The following is a 20431-nucleotide window of genomic DNA, read 5'->3' as shown; positions in this document are numbered from 1 at the left end:
TCAGGCTAGGTAATTTCAGAATTGGTTTTTATTTTATTCTGGGTTTTTGTTTTTGTTGTTTTCTGCTGGAACATCCAAACTGTTAGCTATGACAATGAAAAGGAATAATATATTTTAGCCTTCAATGTTGTCATGAACTTTTATCCAATATAATAAAAGCATAATATACAAATTGTCCCTTCCACCAGGAGTTTGTCCAGGAATTCGACCAGGGGGCAGGGCCAGCCAGGGGAAGGGAAGGAGACCCAGGCCAGCATTCAGCAGCCTCTGGGGACCCTAGCAGTACACAAATTTCGTGCACAGGACTTCTAGTCTAGAAATACTGGGGAATTGTGGTTTGAATACTTTCATAGCTTTAAATTCTAGACTCATTACAATATTCCTAGCTAACATTGATTTTTAAGTCTCTCATGGAGGATCAATTTTAAGGGAGGATAGTAAGAATGATAGTGTACCCTTTTTTAGATGCATATTTCAACATCTGAAATTGGGATCCATTTTACAATATACTAGAGGCCCGGTGCATGAAATTTGTGCATAGGTATGGTCCCTAGGCCTGGCCTGTGATCAGCGCCATCTTCCCCTGTTGCCCACAGCTGGCCCCGCCCCCCACCACCCCCTCCTTTTGTTCCCCATTTGCCATCAGGTGATCAGTGCCTGATGGATAGGGGAAGGGACCGAGAGGTAGGCTGTTCCTGCCCACTCACTGGCCCCGCCCCTGCTGCAGTTTACCCCCTGTGTGTGGAACACCGGCAAGGCAGGGGCCTTGGCCTGGCACTGCCCATGTCCCCCACCACCCACCCCCGGTTCCCCATTCACTGTCAGGTGATCAGAGTCTGCCAGCCAGGGAAAGGGACCAAGAGGTGGTCAGTGCACCTCATAGTGACTGGTCCAGCGGTCATTCTGATTGTTCTGCCGTTAGGGTTAACTTGCATATTACCCTTTTATTATATAGGATGGTATCTTACACTCATTGTAATGCAGGTTGTAGTTATGATATAGTTGTGTGAAATCTTCTGTTGATCCAGAAAGGGACATCATAGACGCACCTCAAATTCAACAAAGTGTTGGCATATAGCATTTATGATACAGTTATTTAGTATTTTTTTTATAACCAGTGAAGGATACAGTTAAATCTGTGGCATGTTTTTCTATTAGAAGTGATAGGGGAGTGGAGAAAAAAATGGAGACTTATGTAATACTTTCAAGAATAAAGAATTTAAATTTAAAAAAAAAAAAAGAAGTAATAGAAAATTCCTGTTATCATTGAGGTCCAAACTCTAAATTATTTTTGTCAAATGCTTTTAAGCTTTCTTAGATACAATATGTTAAGCATCTTCTACCAGTTTTAACCTGTGTTCTTGGTTATCACTGGACTCAAACCGACTGCTTTTAACCGCAAATAAAAGTATCTCAGGAATCACACACCATTCTTTTCTGATTAGTGTGTTTTTTGTGTATTTTGCATGCTTGATTTTAGGGGAGATCTTCAGTGGAATGCTGGAGAGAAAAAGCTGACCGGTGGTGCCAACTGGCAGCCAAAAGTGGCCCCAGCAACCTGGTCCACAGGAGTTCCATCAAGTGCACCTTTGGTACGTAGCCCCTGGAGGCCTGGGCCGTGTGGGCAGTTTGCCAGTTCCCAGTGTGTACAGCACAGTGCATTTTGCTTAATTTTGCTACTGACAATGTACTTTTCCATGCACTCCGAATAAATACAAGCAAGTTGCAATATTTATCAAAATGCAAACTTTATTGACTTTATACTTGATAAAGATTATGACCTATTTTTTAATTTTAATTATTTCTAAATAGTATATGTGCTTCTTGAGATATTTGTTTTATATTTGTATAATTATGGAAATAATTTTTCAAAATCATTTAATAACATTGGTCATTATCTATATTTTATCATATTTCTTGCCCAGATTTCTTGATTGTCTTAAGTAATGACAATTTTTTTCTTACCAGAAAGATTGGGCAATTTTCCACTGTGTAAGTGAACTTCCATTTTAAATCACTATCAATTCTCCTCACCATTTCAAAAATCAAAACTACTAACACCATCTTTTCTATAAAATTTAAATAGGTTTTATTTCGGTATATTAAATTTCTATTAATACCACCATTTGCTCTATGAAATAGCGTATCACTGGTAATAAAGACTAATTATTATTTTATGAAATTTGCTACCATAAAAAAGACTTTTCCAAAGGTAGCAAAACTTACTGTTTTCCTAAATATGCTCCACAATTAGCAAAACTAGGCTAGTTGCTATTTCCCAAGTTCACTCACAAATTTTCAACTTTACTTACCACCTTCATCTGTCTATATCACACCCATCTCAAAGGCTTTCTTGATGTCATACTCTCCTTATTGCCTGCATTAATTCTAACTATCACCCACCAATCCCAGCCAAACAAACATGCATGGAAGTGAAGTCATATAAATAGAATGTAAACATTTTAGATAGACTCTACTAAAGCTATTGTGTTTCCAAAATTAATTTGAATACCTAAGTTTTGGAATTTAGAACATATTGTCTTTTAAATAATTTTATAAATAGTAATGTTTTTAAATATAAGCAGTTTTATAAATAAAAATAAGTTCAAACCAATCTAAATAATGCCTTTTGAGTCAAAATTCACCATTAAACAAAATTCACCATTCACCATTCATACAGAACTAACAGTATTCACTAAATTACAATTTATACCATAGTTTCTATAGGAAAATACTTTTTTTTTTCTGGAAACCTACTTTCTCTTATCTCCTCACCTCCGCCAGTGGTGGTAGTGAGAGAGAAAATTCAAGGGCTAATATTTTCTTTGGTGACTTCAATTTCTGAAAAATCTTAACTTTAAGTGATTTCCTAACTGATAACAATGAAAAAATTGCCCATTGTATCTAAGAATCTATTTCTTTAAATCTATCTTTGCATTATTTAAAAACAATGCTTAAGAAGACCATTTTTTGTATTTTAAATTTTACAAAGGATACTTAGTAGAAAACTAAATTTCTCTTTAAAATTGATGTATGACTAAGATGGCCATTTAATTTATTGTTTAAACTAGGGCTCATTTATGGGAGAATAGGAATATATTTCTTACCCTGGGATCCCAGGCATTTACCTCTGGTTAGTGACTCCAATAGAAGCTGAGACCAAAGGGAGCTGCACTCCATTCTTCAATACAAAAACATTTGAGAGTCACTGTCTTGTTTGGGGTACAGGGAAAGTGGGTCAATAAATGTATAAAATCCCTAATGGGAGAAAAAGCTTCTTTAGAAGAAAAGAAAAAGATCAGTGCTAAAGAAGCTTTTTAAAGGAACTAATTTCCTACTCTATTCTATGCAAAATTAAAGAGGCCCCTTGGGTGCTATTCTGAGAAGTTAATACATTAATGGTGGTACCCTTTACAGCAGAATCAAGTTGTTGTTTTTGTGTATGTTTTTTTTCCCCAAATATATTTTATTGGTTTCAAAGAGGAACAGAGAGAGACAGATAGACATATGAGAGGGAATCATTGATTGGCTGCCTCCATCCCATGAGGGACCAAGCCCACCACCAGGGCATGTGTCTTGACCACGAATGGACCCGTGACCTCCTGGTTCATAGGTCGAAGCTCAACCATTGCGACACTTCAGCCCAGGAAGGATCAGGTTTTTAATTGGTTTTTAACAAGTAAATTTCAGGACAGTCAAGGTGATAGCAGTATCTAAGAAGGAATGAGGGGCCTGGAGAAAGGGTGGTAAAGTACTGATATTTGGCAGATCAGCTGTAGGTTAAAAAAAGGGGGAGGGGGAGGTTTCAGAGCTTGAAGTGAGGGGGAAGGAAGACAAGAAAGAAAACTCTCTGGTAGAATCCACACAATTGTGGGCTGTTGTGAATGAAGCCACCAAGACAGTGGTTGCCCAAGTTTCTATCCAGGACAGTTTGCTAAACAAAGAGAGGCCATTAACCAAGAAGGAGAATAAGAGAGAAGTGCTTTAAAAATAGCATAAGGTTGGAGACCTTCCCTGGCAACTACCTCCCCTGAGATCAAGATTTGAACCATACAGGTGGTGAGTACATCAAATACTTAACAACTGCTTTGCTTCTCCAAGGCAGCAAGGCTGCCATTTATCTGATTGGCAGGCACCATCACTAAGACTGAAATTAATAGTCTAATTTTTTTAAAACCTTAAAACTCCATATTTTTTTTATGAAGCAGAAAGTTTTAAATTTTTAGTAAGCTCCAGAATCTTAGGGACAGTAGGTTTGAGCATAAAATAGCTGCATCAGCTCTGGGAAGGGAAATTAGAACAGAAATAATTTATTACAAGGGCAGAGTTACCTGTCGTTCTCTTTCCTTTGTTTATTTTCCTTAACACTCAGGCCACACTATAAAGGCTCTTGCATGCAGAGTGATTTTATCTTTATTAACTCTCAGCCTTATTTGTAGTCTATACAAATCCACTCCCATTTACTGCAGTCACCGCAAAGCTCTTCTTTCTTAACAAAGCTTTGGCTTTGCTTTTACCTCAGAAATCACTCCAAGGCCTCTGGCTTCCCTCCATCCTGTTCTCCCCTTTTTCTATTCCTTAAAATATGTTTACATTTCTTTTCCTAAGAATGTCCAAGAAAAGGAAAAGAGATGGCCAAGACTTGTGCTTCAGAAGTGTTACCAAATTTCCCTGGCCTTCTGCAGGCCTTTACTTTGGAGTAGGAAATTGAGGGGACAAAAGAGAGTGTGCCTTTTAAAGTTTTTATCCGTTAACAAGAGCTAAGGTTGCTTTTCCAAATTTGTTTCGAATTTCCCTCAGTTGTGGCATGGAGGTGCAGCTATAAAGTTTTTCAGATCAGAGAACTGAAATTAGAACTAGAAACCTTAACAGGACTTGACTGCTTGGAATCTGTCTGCTGGCCGGGCTCTGTCATCGTGGCCACCGAGAGCCCTGCATTTCCTCTTGGTCCTGCTTTCCAATGCACAACAGACCTCTCAGGTTTCCATCACACAAAGTGAGAAGGTACTTGCAATTCAGAAATATGTGCATTCTACAGGAAATCACAGAATCTGCAGTTCTCTCCCTAAATACAACCAACCTTTATACGCCAATAGATAAAATATTCACTTGAGGTTGAAAAAGAAAACAATTTAAAACCTTAGGAAAAATAATATCTGGAGTGGAAATTTTTTTTAGTTAATCTACCATTTGAGCAAAATGACAGATTGAGACTCTCTTGAAATTATTTGACCCGAGCTCATTTTGTTTTGATAACTAATAAAAACCTTTTTTTTTCTCTCTTTTATTTCCTTAAGTCCCAATGATATAATTCAGGTACATAATACAATTATTATTTACAATTCTGATAAATGGCATGGTTCCAATAAATTATATAATTCTGGGTCTGGTGAATAGCTTACCAAGCCTATCCTGTTGAAATGATGAGTAAAGAGTAAATCAGAAATATAATACTTGTAGGGGGAGCAAAATAGCTTTCCCTCTACCCTGCCAGCCCATGAACACAGCATACTTTCTATTTAACTAAATCTTCTTTAATCTCTTTCTACAATGCTTTATAGTTGTCAGTGTATAAGTGTTGTACTTCTCTTCGTAAATTTATTGCTTAGTACTTTATTATTTTTAATGCTACTCTAAATGAAATTGTTTTTGTAATTTTGTTTTTTATTGTTCATTGCTAGTGTACAGAGAACTGATTTTTGTATATTGATTTTATATCCTATGACTTTGCTAAGCTTATTAATGCTGAAAGTTTTTTTGTGTATGGATTCCTTAGGACTTTCTATCTATAAAATCATGTCACCTACAAATAGAGATAGTTTGATTTCTTTCTTTCTTTTCCCTTTTTATTTATGTTTTATTCCATCCTCCCATCCCCTCCTCTGTGGCCACCATCAGTTTATTCTCTGTATCTGTGAGTCTGTTTCTTTTTTGTTCTATTTATTAATTTGCTTTGCTTTTTTAGGTTCCACATATAAATGAAATCATACGATAATTGTCTTTCTCTGTCTGACTTACTTCACTTAGCATAATGCCTTCTAGGTCCACACATGTTGCCACAAATGACAAGATTTCATTCCATTTTATTTCTGAATAATATTTCATTATATCTATCTATCTATACAATGAAATATTATTCAGCAACAAAAAAATTTTATATATATATATATATATATATATATATATATATATATATATATTTACACACACACACACACTAGAGGCCTGGTGCACAAAATTTGTACACTCAGGAGGTGGGGTCCCTCAGTCCAGGTTGCAAGAGGGCACAGGCCAGACCGAGGGACCCCACCAGTGCACAATCAGGGCAGGGGAGGGATGCAGGAGCTTGGCCAGCCAGAGAGGGAACATGGGAGGGCTCCAAGGTATGTCCAGCCCCTCTCACTCAGCCCCAATCGACCCAATCCCAGCAGCAAGCTAACCTACCAGTCGGAGCATCTCCCTCCTGGTGGTCAATGCACATCATAGCAACTGGTCAACTGGTCGATTGTCTGTCCCCTGATGGTTAGTGTGTGTCATAGCAAACGGTTGAGAGGCCTTAGCATATCATTAGCATATTACGCTTTAATTGCTTGAACGGATGACTGGACTCTTAGCATATTAGGCTTTTATTATATATTTGATGAACATCTAGTTTACTTCCATATCTTGGCTATAACTACTGAATTTGCAGTGAGCATGGGGGCCATATGGCTTTGCAAATTAGTGTTTTGGTTTCTTCAGATAAATACCCAGAAGTAGAATGGCTGGTTCATGTGGAAGCTTTATTTTAAATTTTAAAGGAGCCTCTATACTCTTTTCCAGTTTACAGTCCCACCAACAGTGCACACGTTTCCTTTTCTTCACATCCTCACCCACACTTTTTGTTTGTTGATTTATTGATGATAACATTTCTGACAGGTGGTAGGTGATATCCCATTGTGGTTTTAATTTGCACTTCCCTGATGATTAGTGATGCTGAGCATCTTTGCATATATCTATTGACCATTTGTATGTCCTCTTTAGAGAAATGAGCATTCATGTCTCTTGCTCTTTTATCATATGTATCATTGGGAAATATATTCTCTCATTCAATAGCTTGTCTCTTTGTTTTGTTAGTGGTTTCCTTTGCTGTGCAAAACCCTTTTAGCTTGAGTCACATTTGTTTTTCCTTTGTTCAAGGAGACTTATCCAAAAAGATATTTCCAAGAGTAAAGTCAAGGAGTTTAATGTCTATATTTTCTTCAAGGAGTTTTATGATTTCAGGTCTTATATTTAAGGATTTAATCCATTCTGTGTTTATTTTTGTATGTGGTATAATAAAGTGGTTCACTTTAATTTTTTACATGTATCTGTCCAATTTTTCCAGCACCACTTACTGAAGTGACTGTCTTTATTCCATTATATATCCTTGCCTCCTTTGTCATAGATTAACTGACCATATAAGTATGTTTCTTCCATTCTTCCCTGGTTGATATTTATTTCTTTTTCTTACCTAATTGCCCTAATTAGAACATCCAATATATCTTTGTCACTCAATATTAAGTATGATGTTAAGCATAGTTTCTTCTTAGGTGCCTTTTATCAGGTTGAGGAATTTTGCTTCTACTCCTAGTTTGTTGAGTGTTTTCTTGTGTCTATGAAAGGGTGTTGGATTTTGTCATATGCCTTTTTTGCATCTCCTGAGATGATCATGTGGGATTTTTTTTTCTTAAATTTATTAATATAACATATTATATTGGTTGAACCTACCTTGAATTCCTTGGTTAAACCTCATGTGGCCATGGTATGTAATATGTTGCTGGATTCAGTATGCTAGTATTTTGTTGAGAATTTTTGCATTAGTGTTCATAAAATATAATTATTTGTAGTTTTCTTTTTCTATGATGTTCTTGTCTGGCTTAGGTATCAGGGTAATAAATTAGCATCAAAGAATGATTAAGAAATATTCTTTTTTAGAGAGAGAGAAAGCTTGAGAAGGATTGCTATCAATTCTTCTTCATACATTTAAAAGCATTCACCAGTGAAGCTATCTGGTTCTGGGCTTCTCTATGGTGAAAGTTTTTGATTACTGACTCAGTCTCTTCACTTGCTATACATCTACTTAAATTTCCTATTTCTTCTTTTAGTTTGTGTATTTCTAAGAATTTTATAATTTTACCTGGGTTATCTAATGTTTTAGTATATAATTTCTCATAATATTTCCTTACAGTCATTTTTATTTCTTCAAGGTTGGTAGTAATGTCCCCACTTCCATTCCTCATTCTGATAAATAAGTTTTGCTCTTTTTTTTGGTTTGTCTACTGCAAGTTTATCTATTTCATTGATCTTTTCAAAGAATCGGCTTTTTATTTCTTCTGTTTTCTACTTTTTTTTCTATTCTCTTTCATGTATCTCTAGTCTAATATTTATTACTTACTTCCTTTGCTTACTTTGGATTTAGTTTGTTCTTAAGATGGAAGTTTAATTGATTTGAGATGTCTCTCCTGCATATGAATTATACATTCCTATTTGTATGCCTCACAAATTTCTGTTGAAACCTGGGAATTTTGAATATCATAATGTGGCAACTCAAAATCAGATTCCCCAAAGGTTTGTTGTTGCTACTTTTTTAGTTGTTTGTTTTGGTTGTTTTTGTTGTTGTTGTTTGTTTGTTTAGTGACCATTCTGAATTAATTCTGTAGTGAGTGTTCTTTGTCAAGTGTGACCATTGAAGTCTCTGTTTCTTTATCTAAGTTTAGATCAGCTGATAATTATATAAAACTCCCAGAATGTAAATTATCTCCTAGCTTTTATAGAGAAGCTCTGAGTGTGTGTTGCATCATGTCTTCAAACTCAACCAGGCAGTTTGCAACTCTACCTTAGCAACCACCTGCTGCTTGCTCAAAGCATCAAGGTGAACCAGAGGACTTCTCAAGTCTTTCCTAGGCATGTACGTGGCCTTCTAAATCTCCAGGAGTATGTCTAAGCTCTTCAAAGTCTAAACCCCCAAAGCATCTCATTCTCCAGCCTTTCCTCCCAAGCTTTTTGCTTAGTCTACTATTTGCCCTAACTGTCATCTGTTGCCTCAGTCAGCAACATCTGAACTATTTGCTTGTAAATATTTTCCACAACTGAGTTAAGACGGCAGCTTTAACACTAGGTGCATTCCCAGTTTGGCAAGGCAAAGACAAACTTTTGAGGCAACCTTTCCAGGGATCCACCCAGACAAAACAAAAACAAATAATTAAATATATTCTGCTTCCCTCTAGTACTATTACTGGGAATGTGTGCTGTTATTTTCTAGACTACAGCTTAAGTAGAAAACAGTGGATGGAACAAGATTAAGTTAAAATGTCTCAAAGTTCACTATTCTTATTAAGATTCAACTAATACTCTTGAATAAGTACCTTCTAGGTTGCTTAAACTGTTATTTAGTTTCCAGAGTTCCAAATAGTTGATTATCACTTTTTTGCTTATTTAGCCTTTTTTTTTTTTTTGGGGGGGGGGGGTTCGGGGGGAGATGGAGATGGCTTTTAAAGTTCCTTACTTCACCATTTTTGCTGACATCACTGTAATATTTCCTTTTTTAATTAGAGTTTTACTCTAATTGTTAACTTTAAATTTAAGGCATTGCAGTATGGTTAATTTTAAACATAAGGGAAATATTAGAGGGTTTGACTGTATGACTGAAAACTACCAGACCTGTATCTGAAATGGGATATATGTGTGCAGTCTTTTAAATGTTTCTTAAAACTAAGAATTTTGGCCATTGTGCAAATGTACAACGCTCAAGTCAGAGAAAAGCAAGTACAACACAAAAAAAGAATAGTTTAAAAATGGGGAGCCCTGGTTAGGTGGTCCAGTTGGTTGGAGCAGCAGTCTATACACCAAAAGGTTGCAGGTTCAATTTCTGGTCAAGACACATAGGTTATGGGTTTGATGCCCAATAAGGGCATGTATGAGAGGCAACTGATGAATGTTTCACTCTTACATTGATCTCTCTCTCTCTTACTCTCTCTCCTTTTTCTAAAATCAAATATATATATATATATATATATATATATATATAAACACTGCCTTTATAATTATTCAAAGTGTGTGTATACATTTTTGGGAAAGTGTGTATCCTTAGGTGAGAAAAGTGTGTATCCTTAGATAAATTTGACTCATTTATCATGAGGGTGGAAGAGAGATATATATGGAGGTAGAGGGGAAACCCTATGTTATAACTAATCAACTAGCCAATGAGCCCAAAAAGCACTAAAACAGTGAACATCAATTTGGTAAGTATGTTCATATAATTGTCATGGTGCTAGACACGTTTTGTTTTGTTTTTTAATTTAAAACTGAAATTTGAAAATTCTTTGCATATCTACATATACCTAAGGAGTATGCATTTTAAAATTATACTGTCATTTTAAACAAAATCACGTGGTTCTTTCTTTTTGGTTGTTATTTTGTGTGTATGTTTGTCTTGTGTTTTTTTTTTTTTTTTTTTTTTGTTTTGTTTTGTTTTTTGTTTTTTTTGGCAGCAAGGAGCTGTACCTCCAACCAGTTCAGTTCCTCCTGGTGCTGGGGCCCCATCTGTTGGACAACCAGGAGCAGGGTTTGGAATGGTGAGTGACAACCTGCACTAAAAAGTGTGATTGACATTTCTAAGGCCTTTGCCAAATTGCCCAATCCCAGATTAAAAAATACTGCTATGGAATATAATTCTTCCCAGAATGCAGTAAGGTAAAACTTTAAAAGTTACCTCATCTGCTTTAGACATAGGTAGTCTACACATGACATGATAAGGTCACATACAAAATAGTTAAAATTATTCCTATCAAAATAATTTCGATAGTGCATTGTTATGTCATTTTTTGGAGTAATATTTATCAAACATTCTTAGCTCAATCATCAAAATATACTCTTACTCTCTCATCTTAGGACTTTTCACTTACCACTTTCATCACTAGCAAATGGTAGGGCCATCATCCACAAAGAAATAGGGTGTTTTACCACTTTAAGAATTATGCCTACCGAAGGCAAATAAACAGCAACAAAGCCTGGTTGGGATGAGGCTGCTCTGTGGCCAGCCCCGCTTCCGCAGTGCCTCCATGATTCTCTGCCACCCTCTCGCGTGGAAGCACACAATGTACTTCCTCATGGTCCTGGAGTCCATGGTGGCGTCCACTCACACTGTGAACCGCTGTTCCTTCTCAGCCTCCGGCGGGGACGGGCATGCCCATGATGCCGCAGCAGCCAGTCATGTTTGCACAGCCCATGATGAGGCCACCCTTTGGAGCGGCGGCTGGCCCCGGCACACAGGTCCGTGTACACGTCCACAGAATGGTGACGCTCGTTGCTAAGTATTAACCTGTCGTGTGGAACACTGTTGAAATGTTGTTGCCTACTATCCTGTCTGTTGCTCCAGGAGTAAAGGGAGCATGGGAGACAGACTAGCAATACTGTGAGGTTTCGAGGGAAATAACTACCTTTCTTGAAGTCCCACCATTCCTCTCCTACGTCATGTAGGATGGTTCCTGAGGACAACCAGGCATTTAAAGTATCTATGCATGTATTCCAGGGAAGAAAAAAAAAATGAGTACTTCTGACCCACAGTTTTATTGTGTGTTTCCAGAGTTAGCCAAACTCAAGGTTAGGGACACAGTCCTCCAGACTGCCAAGTTTGCCCTAGATGTGTAACACTAACCTGAGGGAGTTTGCCAAACTGTAACGTCTAAGGGAGCAGTCCCCACAAGACGACCCTCACTTCCAGCACCAGCCACAAGTCTGGGAGTCCAGGGGATCTCACGTTCACTTCAGGTCAGCTGCCTACAAATTAGATCCGGCCAAAAGAAGAGATACATAGGGTGAATTCTGGGAGGGTTCTCAGCAATGAAGCTTCTCTGTCCTCAGGGATGGGTTTACCCACCTGGCATCAATGGGTGTCAGTACTCATGCAGGATGGCCAACCCAGGAAGCTCAGTGTGCAGAGTTTTTATTGAGGTCTCATTATATAGGAAAGATTAATAGAATTATTGCCAGGGTGGTTGAACTTAATCTATCCACCCCTCACTCCTCCCTAAAATTCAGAGTGATATCATGTGGCCCAAAGACCCAACTCTCAAATCGCATGGTTGGTTTTTCTGTCATTGCTAGCCCCCGCGTTGTTATCTTGTTAGCAAAACCGTTCAGGTGTGCTTTCAAAAATCCAACCTTACTAACAAAGTCACTTGGGAAACTCCAAAGGTTTAGAGGGTACCCAGAAGAAAAGGCTAACCTCTCTTTAGGTGAGGTCCAACTTCTTACTCAACATTGTGCTACCTTCATTAACAAAGGCGCTAAAACATGTGCACTTGGTAGAACTGCTTTTGATGCTTGTAGTGGTAGTCATGCTGATGAGTCACCCTTTCTTGAGTTCTCTTAGAAATTGTCTGGTGGAGGTATAGTATGTAGAACCAAGGATGTTTTCACCATGAGAAACTGACTTAGATATAGTCAGAACACCAAGATATAACTTCACGAGCACCATGCTGAGCAAACTAAAGTGAATCAGTCAGATACCTTTGAACAATATCAGTAAACATTTTTACTTCTATATTTTTAGCGTACCAAAGGGTATTTATATTGCATTATCTATAGGATTCCTTTTGAGAACTTTCTGAATGTACATGAACCCCCTTTGTTTCTTAAATCATCTCTAAATCCATTTTCTGCCTGTTCCCAAAACATACTTTCAACTTTTTTACTTTAATCCCTCAAAGCCACAGTGACCAGGAGAGAGAATGGTGTTAGGTGTTCAAAGAGATAAATTTAAAATGTGAGGACCCCTGGCCTTCAATGCCATAACTAAAGCATTGTCTTCATGAAATGTCCTAGTCTCATCCGAAACGATGAACCCTTCCTAGAGTTGCTTTTTGGGGAGTGTGAGGAAAGTGTGGGGGATAAAAATAAGGTTAAATCCAGTCTAGATATTTTTAATTTCTAAGAAGGATCTCACTTATCAGGTGTGGTTGAATATATCCATGACTATTTACCACTTTCTGAAAAAAGGAAAATGCTTCTATTTTAATGAACTTGGTGTGCTGAAAACTTTACAAATAAGTTAATACAACTTTATTATTTAAGGTAGTGTTTTTTTAGCATACTGCCAGTGTTACGTAGTATCAATTTGTTTACTTAATTCAAAGAATAAACTTGAGAAGTAGAGTATATGATGAAAATAATGTTTTAATCATTTAAACAAATTTATAGTAATTTAGGAAGTGGCATGTCATACTTATACAATTTTTAGATGTATATCCTATATTAGAGATGAAGCATAGCTGATTATACTACCGTGTTTCCCTGAAAATAAGACATCTTCCGAAAATAAGACCTACTTACAGGTTTCCTTCTGAGTGAAATATAAGGCATCCCCCAAAAATAAGCCACCCCCCCAGGCTCTGTCTCGAATGAAAATTAATTTATCTTACTGTATACAGGTAATAAGTTTCCTTTATTTTTATTTAACAATAAATGTGTACCATATTCTTCTTCATGGAAAAATAAGACATCCCCTGAAAATAAGACCTAGTGCATCTTTGGGAGCAAAATTTAATATAAGACACTGTCTTATTTTGGGGGAAACAGGGTAGATATGACTTGTAGCTTCAGAGAACAGATTAGCTTTTCATAACTGATGAGATGCCTGGACAATCCCATTATTCCTCCATTGGTTGGTATTATGATGTTGTTATCATCTCAACTAATTAATTATGAATCTTAATTGTGAATCAGTCCTTGAGTTTCTTATCTTCCAAACAACTCCAACCATTATACTCATTTTTTTCTTGATCTTCCTATGAAGTATGAATCAAGTTTTTTAAATGGAAACTCGACTGACAGATTCTCCAATCAGTCAATAGTTTTTGGACATAGGAACACACCTGAAAATGCTTATTTCTGGGGCTGTTTACTGAACCAATAAACACATCCCTGCCCTGAAATCCCAGATTCCTGAGGTTTATATCAAATGAACATTGGAGATTAATTAGGTTCAAAAGTTACTATTCTACATAGATTACAATAACCAAATTAAGGCCTTGTACCCTAGCATTCCTGCAGAAGCCTGATCCCAGAACCTATTTCCGTCACACAATGAAATAATTTAGGTGTCAAACAGAAACCAGGTAAAGCAATTCTTTGCTGCCTTTACTACAAGTTCAGTATGATTATTTCCTATAGTGTTGAATAATTAGTCTTTTCTGCAAGTTGGACAGGCGTTGTTGGAATTTAGTGACTTTTGTAACTAGGAAACTGTTTGCTCATCTGAGACAGACAGTGCCCCAAACTGGACTGGTTCTCACTTTAAATGCTTTATATCACATATGTCAAACACAAGGCCCGCGGGCCAAATCCAGTCCGCCAGGCCTTGCAATGTGGCCCGCACCGCGCTGTCATCACTGCACTCCACTGTCAGTTTATGACATTGTCAGTTTATGACTGTTCAGTAAACCATTCGGCCCGCGATTTAGGCTGGATTTTAGATTTTGGCCCCTTCTCTGATTGAGTTCGACACCCCTACTTTATATAAAATCCTAGTATATTTAGCTAATAATTTTAAGTAATTTCTTCTGTGGCTTTCTGCAAACTGTTACTCTTCAATGTTTCCTTCAAACTCACTCTCCCTATAAAAGTTCTTTAAATTTCCTTCATTAGTTTAGTAGCACTAATAACCCAAAGTCAAAATGCTTGTGTTCAGAGAAATCGTTTATTTTGTTTTGCTCACTGTGTATTCATAATATCTTTATGTGACTAGTCTTTCACATCTTCTCTAACTCATATCCATATTGTTCTACCAGAGTCCTCCAATTTTTTGGCTGCATCTGATATGAAAGAATTTCAGAAAAGCCAAATATCATCTGAAGTGTATTTTACAAGTTGCAAAACTAAGCACAACACTGTGACTAAGTAGAACAAAGTAGATTTTGTAAACCCTTAGCCATCTAATCTCCCGCATGTGTGTTTTCGGTGGTGCGTGCTCTGCCTAATGCTTATCTATCTTTCTTGTTTGCTTTCTATTTCTCCTCTCTGGGGCTGGCTTTTCCCCATTAGCTTTCTCCAAGCCCTACACCTGCCACTCAGAGTCCCAAGAAACCTCCAGCAAAGGACCCATTAGCGGATCTTAACATCAAGGATTTCTTGTAAACAATTTAAGGTATCTAATATTGAGCTTTTCCTGTGGGCTTGTAATAATTACCTGTGCAATGTTTAACTACTTTAGGTATGATATTTGTACTTCTGTGTTTTTGGTACGTGTATATGATCATTATAATTTGAGTGTTTATGTGTTTTAATCAATATTAAAAGCTACTAATGAATTATCAATGATTTTTTTTATCTTAATTTGTAAAACAAAGAGAAAGACAAATCTCCAAATTGTCCTTAGACTGGAAAGATAGATATTATACTGATAAAGCAGAAAACTGTTCAAGCTACTTGGTAAATTGTGACTGGAATTTATAAAAAGGTAACATTTATGATATTGTATTTAGAAATCAGCTAAGAATATACTGTATTTTTATCTTCTTCGGCCTTCCTTAGCCTCATCAAATGAAACTTAGATTATTACCTTTTGCTTTTCTACATTCAAGTAGAATTTTTAAATTTTAACATTCTAGTTTTAAATTCCCAACATAATACGGAGTGATTAATAGTGAGTTTACGATGAAGGGAAAAGTTGACTGTTCACCCCAACACCTTACCCAGTGGGGAGGTTCTCAACAAATACTTGCTGAGTGTGATGAGCAGTAATAATGCTGCTTTTCATTATTTTCAGTACTTTCCCTACCCACCTCTCAGTCATTGACTTCTTTGATCTTCTCTGTAGGAGATCAAACCCAGTGAGATAGACTAGCCAGATAGTCTCCACTTCACAGCGATAGGAACTGACACTTGGCATCAGACGATTAGCCCAGGCTCACGCTGGAGGAGCAGAGTGTTGAACTTTTGGAGCACTCCCCGCTGTTATTTTTATTTATGCCTGTACATGTTTAAACTTTCTCTAATGCCACTAAGATTTTTTTTAATTACTGCTTTATTTTTTTTTTCTTATACAAAGTTAATAATTTAAAACTTTGACATCTCAGCCAAGTATAAGGTGACCAGACGTCCTGCTTTTGGTGGGACAGTCCCGATTTTCAACAATTTGTGGAAACATTGGGACTTTTTGAAAATGCCGTGGGACAAATTGTTGAAAATTGGGACGTCTGGTCACCTTAGCCAAGTACTTTCTCTTGTGCCTTTTATATTCCACTTTGGGTTGACTTGGGCTGATGTAGGCATCAGCAATTGAAATTCCAAGAGCAGCCTTTTGTCAGCCTGTTACTCGGTGAATATTGCTCTTATCCTATGTCAGGGATGCTGTTAAGTACCCAAAACAGAGATCCTTGAAACAGTCCCTCAGGGATTCGCAGTCAAGAGGAAGACACACACTGAGTGTTTTGTGAAGAGTTGCCCACAGGGCCAAGCTTTAAAGACCCAGGAAAGGTTTCTTGGCAAAGAGGACTGGTGAAGTGCGGGTGGGAGCAGAGTAAAAATGAAGGCATTGAGTTACCAAAACTATCTCCTTTCTTTTCTATTCTGTCACTTGTTTAACTGTTTGGTGACACATTGAGCATCATAACTAAAAATAAATTAATAATAACAACAATAATAACAAGAGAAGTCCCTGCCATTCCCCTTTTTTTCACTGCTCTTTTCTAAATGTTAGCTGTTCTTAATTGAAACTGAATGTCTTACTATTAAGATTCTTAAGTATCCAAATTCCAAAATTCTGCTAATACAGTTTTTTCCTAAAACAAAACTATACGTTAAAATGTTGTTTTTTAATTTCCTGGCTGAAATTTTAAGCTCATTTTAGAGATTGACTAAAGGTATATGAAGGTGAATCTTGTAACATAGAAACCTTTTGCATAAAGATTCTTCATGCTACCTATGAAGTAACATTGCAAGGGAAATAAATAAATGCTTGATGAGTATGTCATATTGTTTTCTAATTCAAGTGCTTTTTATCTTTACAGCTGCAATTTTTGTGACTGACTAGGAAAAAAAAATAATGAGTTTGGAGACTTCAGATAAGATTGATGCTCAGACTTTCAAAGTGAGCCACCAGTACCAAACCCAATGCTTACTCATACCTTCTCTCCTGAAACGTGTAGCACAGCTGTGAAAGTGAACCTTAGGAATGTGTACTCCCCTAGCTGTTATCCCTACTCTCAGACTTGTAGCGTATTTGGGTTCTTTGTGTGTTGTATGATGTAAACAATGAGTGGATGTTTCTCATGCCCGTAGTGCTTTTCTGACCTCGCCCACGGACGGATGATGCAGCTGTTGTGTGATGAGCCATTTGGAAAGATGTGTCTGTGTTTTTGAAGGTTTCAATGTACATATGACTTTTGGACAAACCTAAACTCTCCATAAGTTCTCTTTTCTTCTGCATCTCTGTTACAGGAATAGTGTGATAATTTCAAATAGTAAGGAAAACACATAAATATACAAAACTTTTTTCGGTGTGGAATACATTTTTCCAATCACAGGAACTTCAACTGTTGTGAGAAATGTTTATTTTTGTGGCACTGTATATGTTAAGAAATTTTATTTTAAAAAAATATAAAGGTTAAAGTCCATAATAAATATTTCTCCTTGAAGCTACCTTATCAAGAATGAAAAAAAAAAGTGAGAATTCCCTGCTATATTAAAATCTATATTTTAATTATATTTGACAGGTTTTGCATCCAAATTGGCCTATTTATTCATTCTTGATTAAATGCACTGAAAAGTCAAGGGTCTGTTTCTATCATGTCTATACAAATGCAATTGGAGATGTGCTATTCAAGTGATAATTATGAAGGCACCCCAAGGTATATATGTAATTGAAAAATTGCTGCAAATAATTTATTTTATTGTGAATTTTATGTACACCTATTAATTTAGTATTTCTCTGTGTGTTCTGTAGACTAGTGTTCTGCCATCCCTCAACCGAGCTCAAAGTAGGTTTTGTTGTACCATTGTGATTAGAGTTTAAACTAATTCAAAAAATTGTATCCTTTACTGTACATACTGTATTCTTTACTTTTTAATTTGTTGTCACACTGTGCTGATGGCTTGGCTTAAGATTTTGATGCATAAATGAGGTCACTGTTGATCAGTGTTGCTAGTGGCTTGGCAGCTCTTTGTAAAAGCATATTGGGTTGGAAAGGTGTTTGCCTATTTTTCAAATTATTTAATAGATGTATGGTACCATTTTAAAGTGGTTGTATCTGAATTTATTGTGGGGATAACATACACTGTAATGGGGAAAAATTACCTAAAACCAATTTCAAAATGGCTTTCTTTGTATTTCAGTTTAAAAACCCAATGCATGTATGCCCTCTGAGATGCAATAAACATCTTGAACAAAGAAAAATGCAAACATACTCTTTTTCTCACTTTTTTTTTTTTTAGGGGTGGAAAAAGTCTGTTTCCAATGACACACACATAACAAAATATTATAAATTTTAAAACATTCAGGATGAGAAATGCTGTCCATGCGAATATAGTTTTGATAATTTTATAATAAATTAAAAATAGGGGGGGAAAGAATAATTTTAACAAGCTATCATTAAATTTGGGACTCTGGCTGCTTCTCCCTAGCCTGAAATTTCATGTTCCAAAACAGAAGAGAATGAACTTTTCTTTTAAAATATGCAATTAAATCCATAATGGTTTTGTGAGAATTCCCATGGAAGTTGGAGAATGATGTGACTTTACTCACATACTGGCATGCATAGTCACTCAGACACAAAATGTAGATTAGCCGGTTTTAACAAAATTGGGGGCTTTATGCCTGCAACTAGGTGTTCCAACTAGGTGGGTTTTTTTTAGGGTTTTTTTTTGTTTGTTTGCTTGTTTGTTTCAAAAAGTAACCCATTCTCAATGGAAATATTTCTCAAATGGAAGCATAGACTATTTCTAAAACTAACTTTCTCTTAGTTAACTAGTTTTTCATCTTAGGAAGTAACTTGCAGAAGCTAGTATCTGATGACATAATATATCATATAATATAGACTCTTTATAGATTACATTTGATCGTGTATTCCTTTGTGGGCATATTGTAATAGAAATGTTGTGTTAGATTGTAAATCATTTTAAGTTTAATACTGAATTTTTTAAAAAAGAAGCTTTTCTTCCATTGGACAAGAGTCCTCCATTGGTGAGCGTCATGGTGTCCTTGTAGGGGAGTTGTCTCACAGCTGAGATGCTGGGTGAGGCCTAGGGACCCTACCTGTGCATGAATTCCGTGCACTGGACCTCTAGATGTGTTATAATCAGCTGTGAAGATGGCATCTGCTTTGGCTGACTGTGAGCCTCAAAGGCAGGAAATGTCTCCCCCTGTTCATCTCCTCAGCAATGAGCAGCTGAGAAAGTGCCAGGTAAGTGTCTGAAGGATGAACACAGTACGTTAGTGCTTAAAGGTCTCTTCACCTGCCTAGGTACTGCTGGGCTACTATTGTATTTCTGATTACCGAAGAATAACCTGCATAGTGCTTTTATTGTCAAACAAGAGGCCCAGTGCACAAATTCATGCACGGTGAGGTCTGGCCAGCCCAGCCCAAATTGGGGCAGATCAGGGCTAGGCCTATTGGAAGGAGAAGATGGCAGCCAATCGGGGCCCTATCAAAGCCAGGCCAGCTCTAGGGAAGAGCTGCAGGCGATTGGCTGCCCCCAACTCGGGGGGCCAATTGGAGCCAGAGCCAGCCATGGGGAGGGGCTGTGGATGGTGAACCGGTTGGCCCTGCCCCCCAAATGGTGTGGGGGGATGATTAGGTGCAGAGCTGGCTTGGGGGAGAGGCCAAGGGCTGATTGGGGTGGTGGGGGCCAGCCAGGGATAGGGCCCATCAGGAGGTTGGCTGACTGGCCCTGCCCCCTACTAGTGTACAGGAGGTGATCAGGGGTGGAGCCAGCCAAGGAGAGGGTCCAGCCAGGGGGAGGGGCTGCAGGCTGACTAGGGTGGCAGGGGCCCATCGGGGTAGGGCCAGCCCAGGGAAGGGGCTGCAGGAGGTTGGCCAGCTGTCCCCACCTCTGATCAGACCAGTTTGCTGAGCACAGTGGGTGTCATAGTGACCAGTCATTCCGGTCATTAAGGTGTGCTGGCCGCTGGCTTTTTATATATATAGATGGTATTAGAGTTTTAATAATTCTTGTCAGCTTACTGTAATAAAAGAACTAACACCAATTAAAACCCATTTTGGCGACACCATCTTAAAGTGAAGATTTGAATCACTTTCTATATGGTGTAATGATTGCTAGTGGTTCTTGGTGTCTCCTTTGATCTCTAGCTTTCATGTTATTTATTGTAATTTTTTTTAAAATGAAGAAAGGCAAAAGATTTTTGTGGACATACACAATCATCAGTAGCTATTAGAACATATAATAAACAAAG

At 37.4% G+C, this 20431-nt stretch overlaps 1 protein-coding gene across 13 annotated transcripts in view; it reads left to right on the top strand.

Moving 5' to 3' along the window:
• Nucleotides 1-18415, top strand: part of SNAP91 (synaptosome associated protein 91) — a 117462-nt gene extending 99047 nt beyond the window's left edge. For 12 of the 13 annotated variants that reach the window (XM_084890617.1, XM_084890620.1, XM_084890621.1 and 9 more), the window contains 5 exons: nucleotides 1481-1592; nucleotides 10512-10595; nucleotides 11188-11292; nucleotides 15064-15166; nucleotides 17031-18415. In XM_084890617.1, coding sequence (XP_084746743.1) covers nucleotides 1481-1592; nucleotides 10512-10595; nucleotides 11188-11292; nucleotides 15064-15156 — 394 coding nt within the window. In that variant the 3' untranslated portion in view covers nucleotides 15157-15166; nucleotides 17031-18415. The remainder of the gene's footprint in view (nucleotides 1-1480; nucleotides 1593-10511; nucleotides 10596-11187; nucleotides 11293-15063; nucleotides 15167-17030) is intronic. The other variant, XM_084890623.1, reaches the window with a different exon arrangement.
• Nucleotides 18416-20431: the final 2016 nt, after the last annotated feature.

Source organism: Pipistrellus hanaki, assembly GCF_964339955.1.
Source record: "Pipistrellus hanaki genome assembly, chromosome: 7".
In the NCBI taxonomy this organism is placed as follows: Eukaryota; Metazoa; Chordata; class Mammalia; order Chiroptera; family Vespertilionidae; genus Pipistrellus; species Pipistrellus hanaki.
The sequence above is the reverse complement of the archived record's forward strand: the minus strand, read 5'-3'. Positions and strand labels throughout refer to the sequence as shown.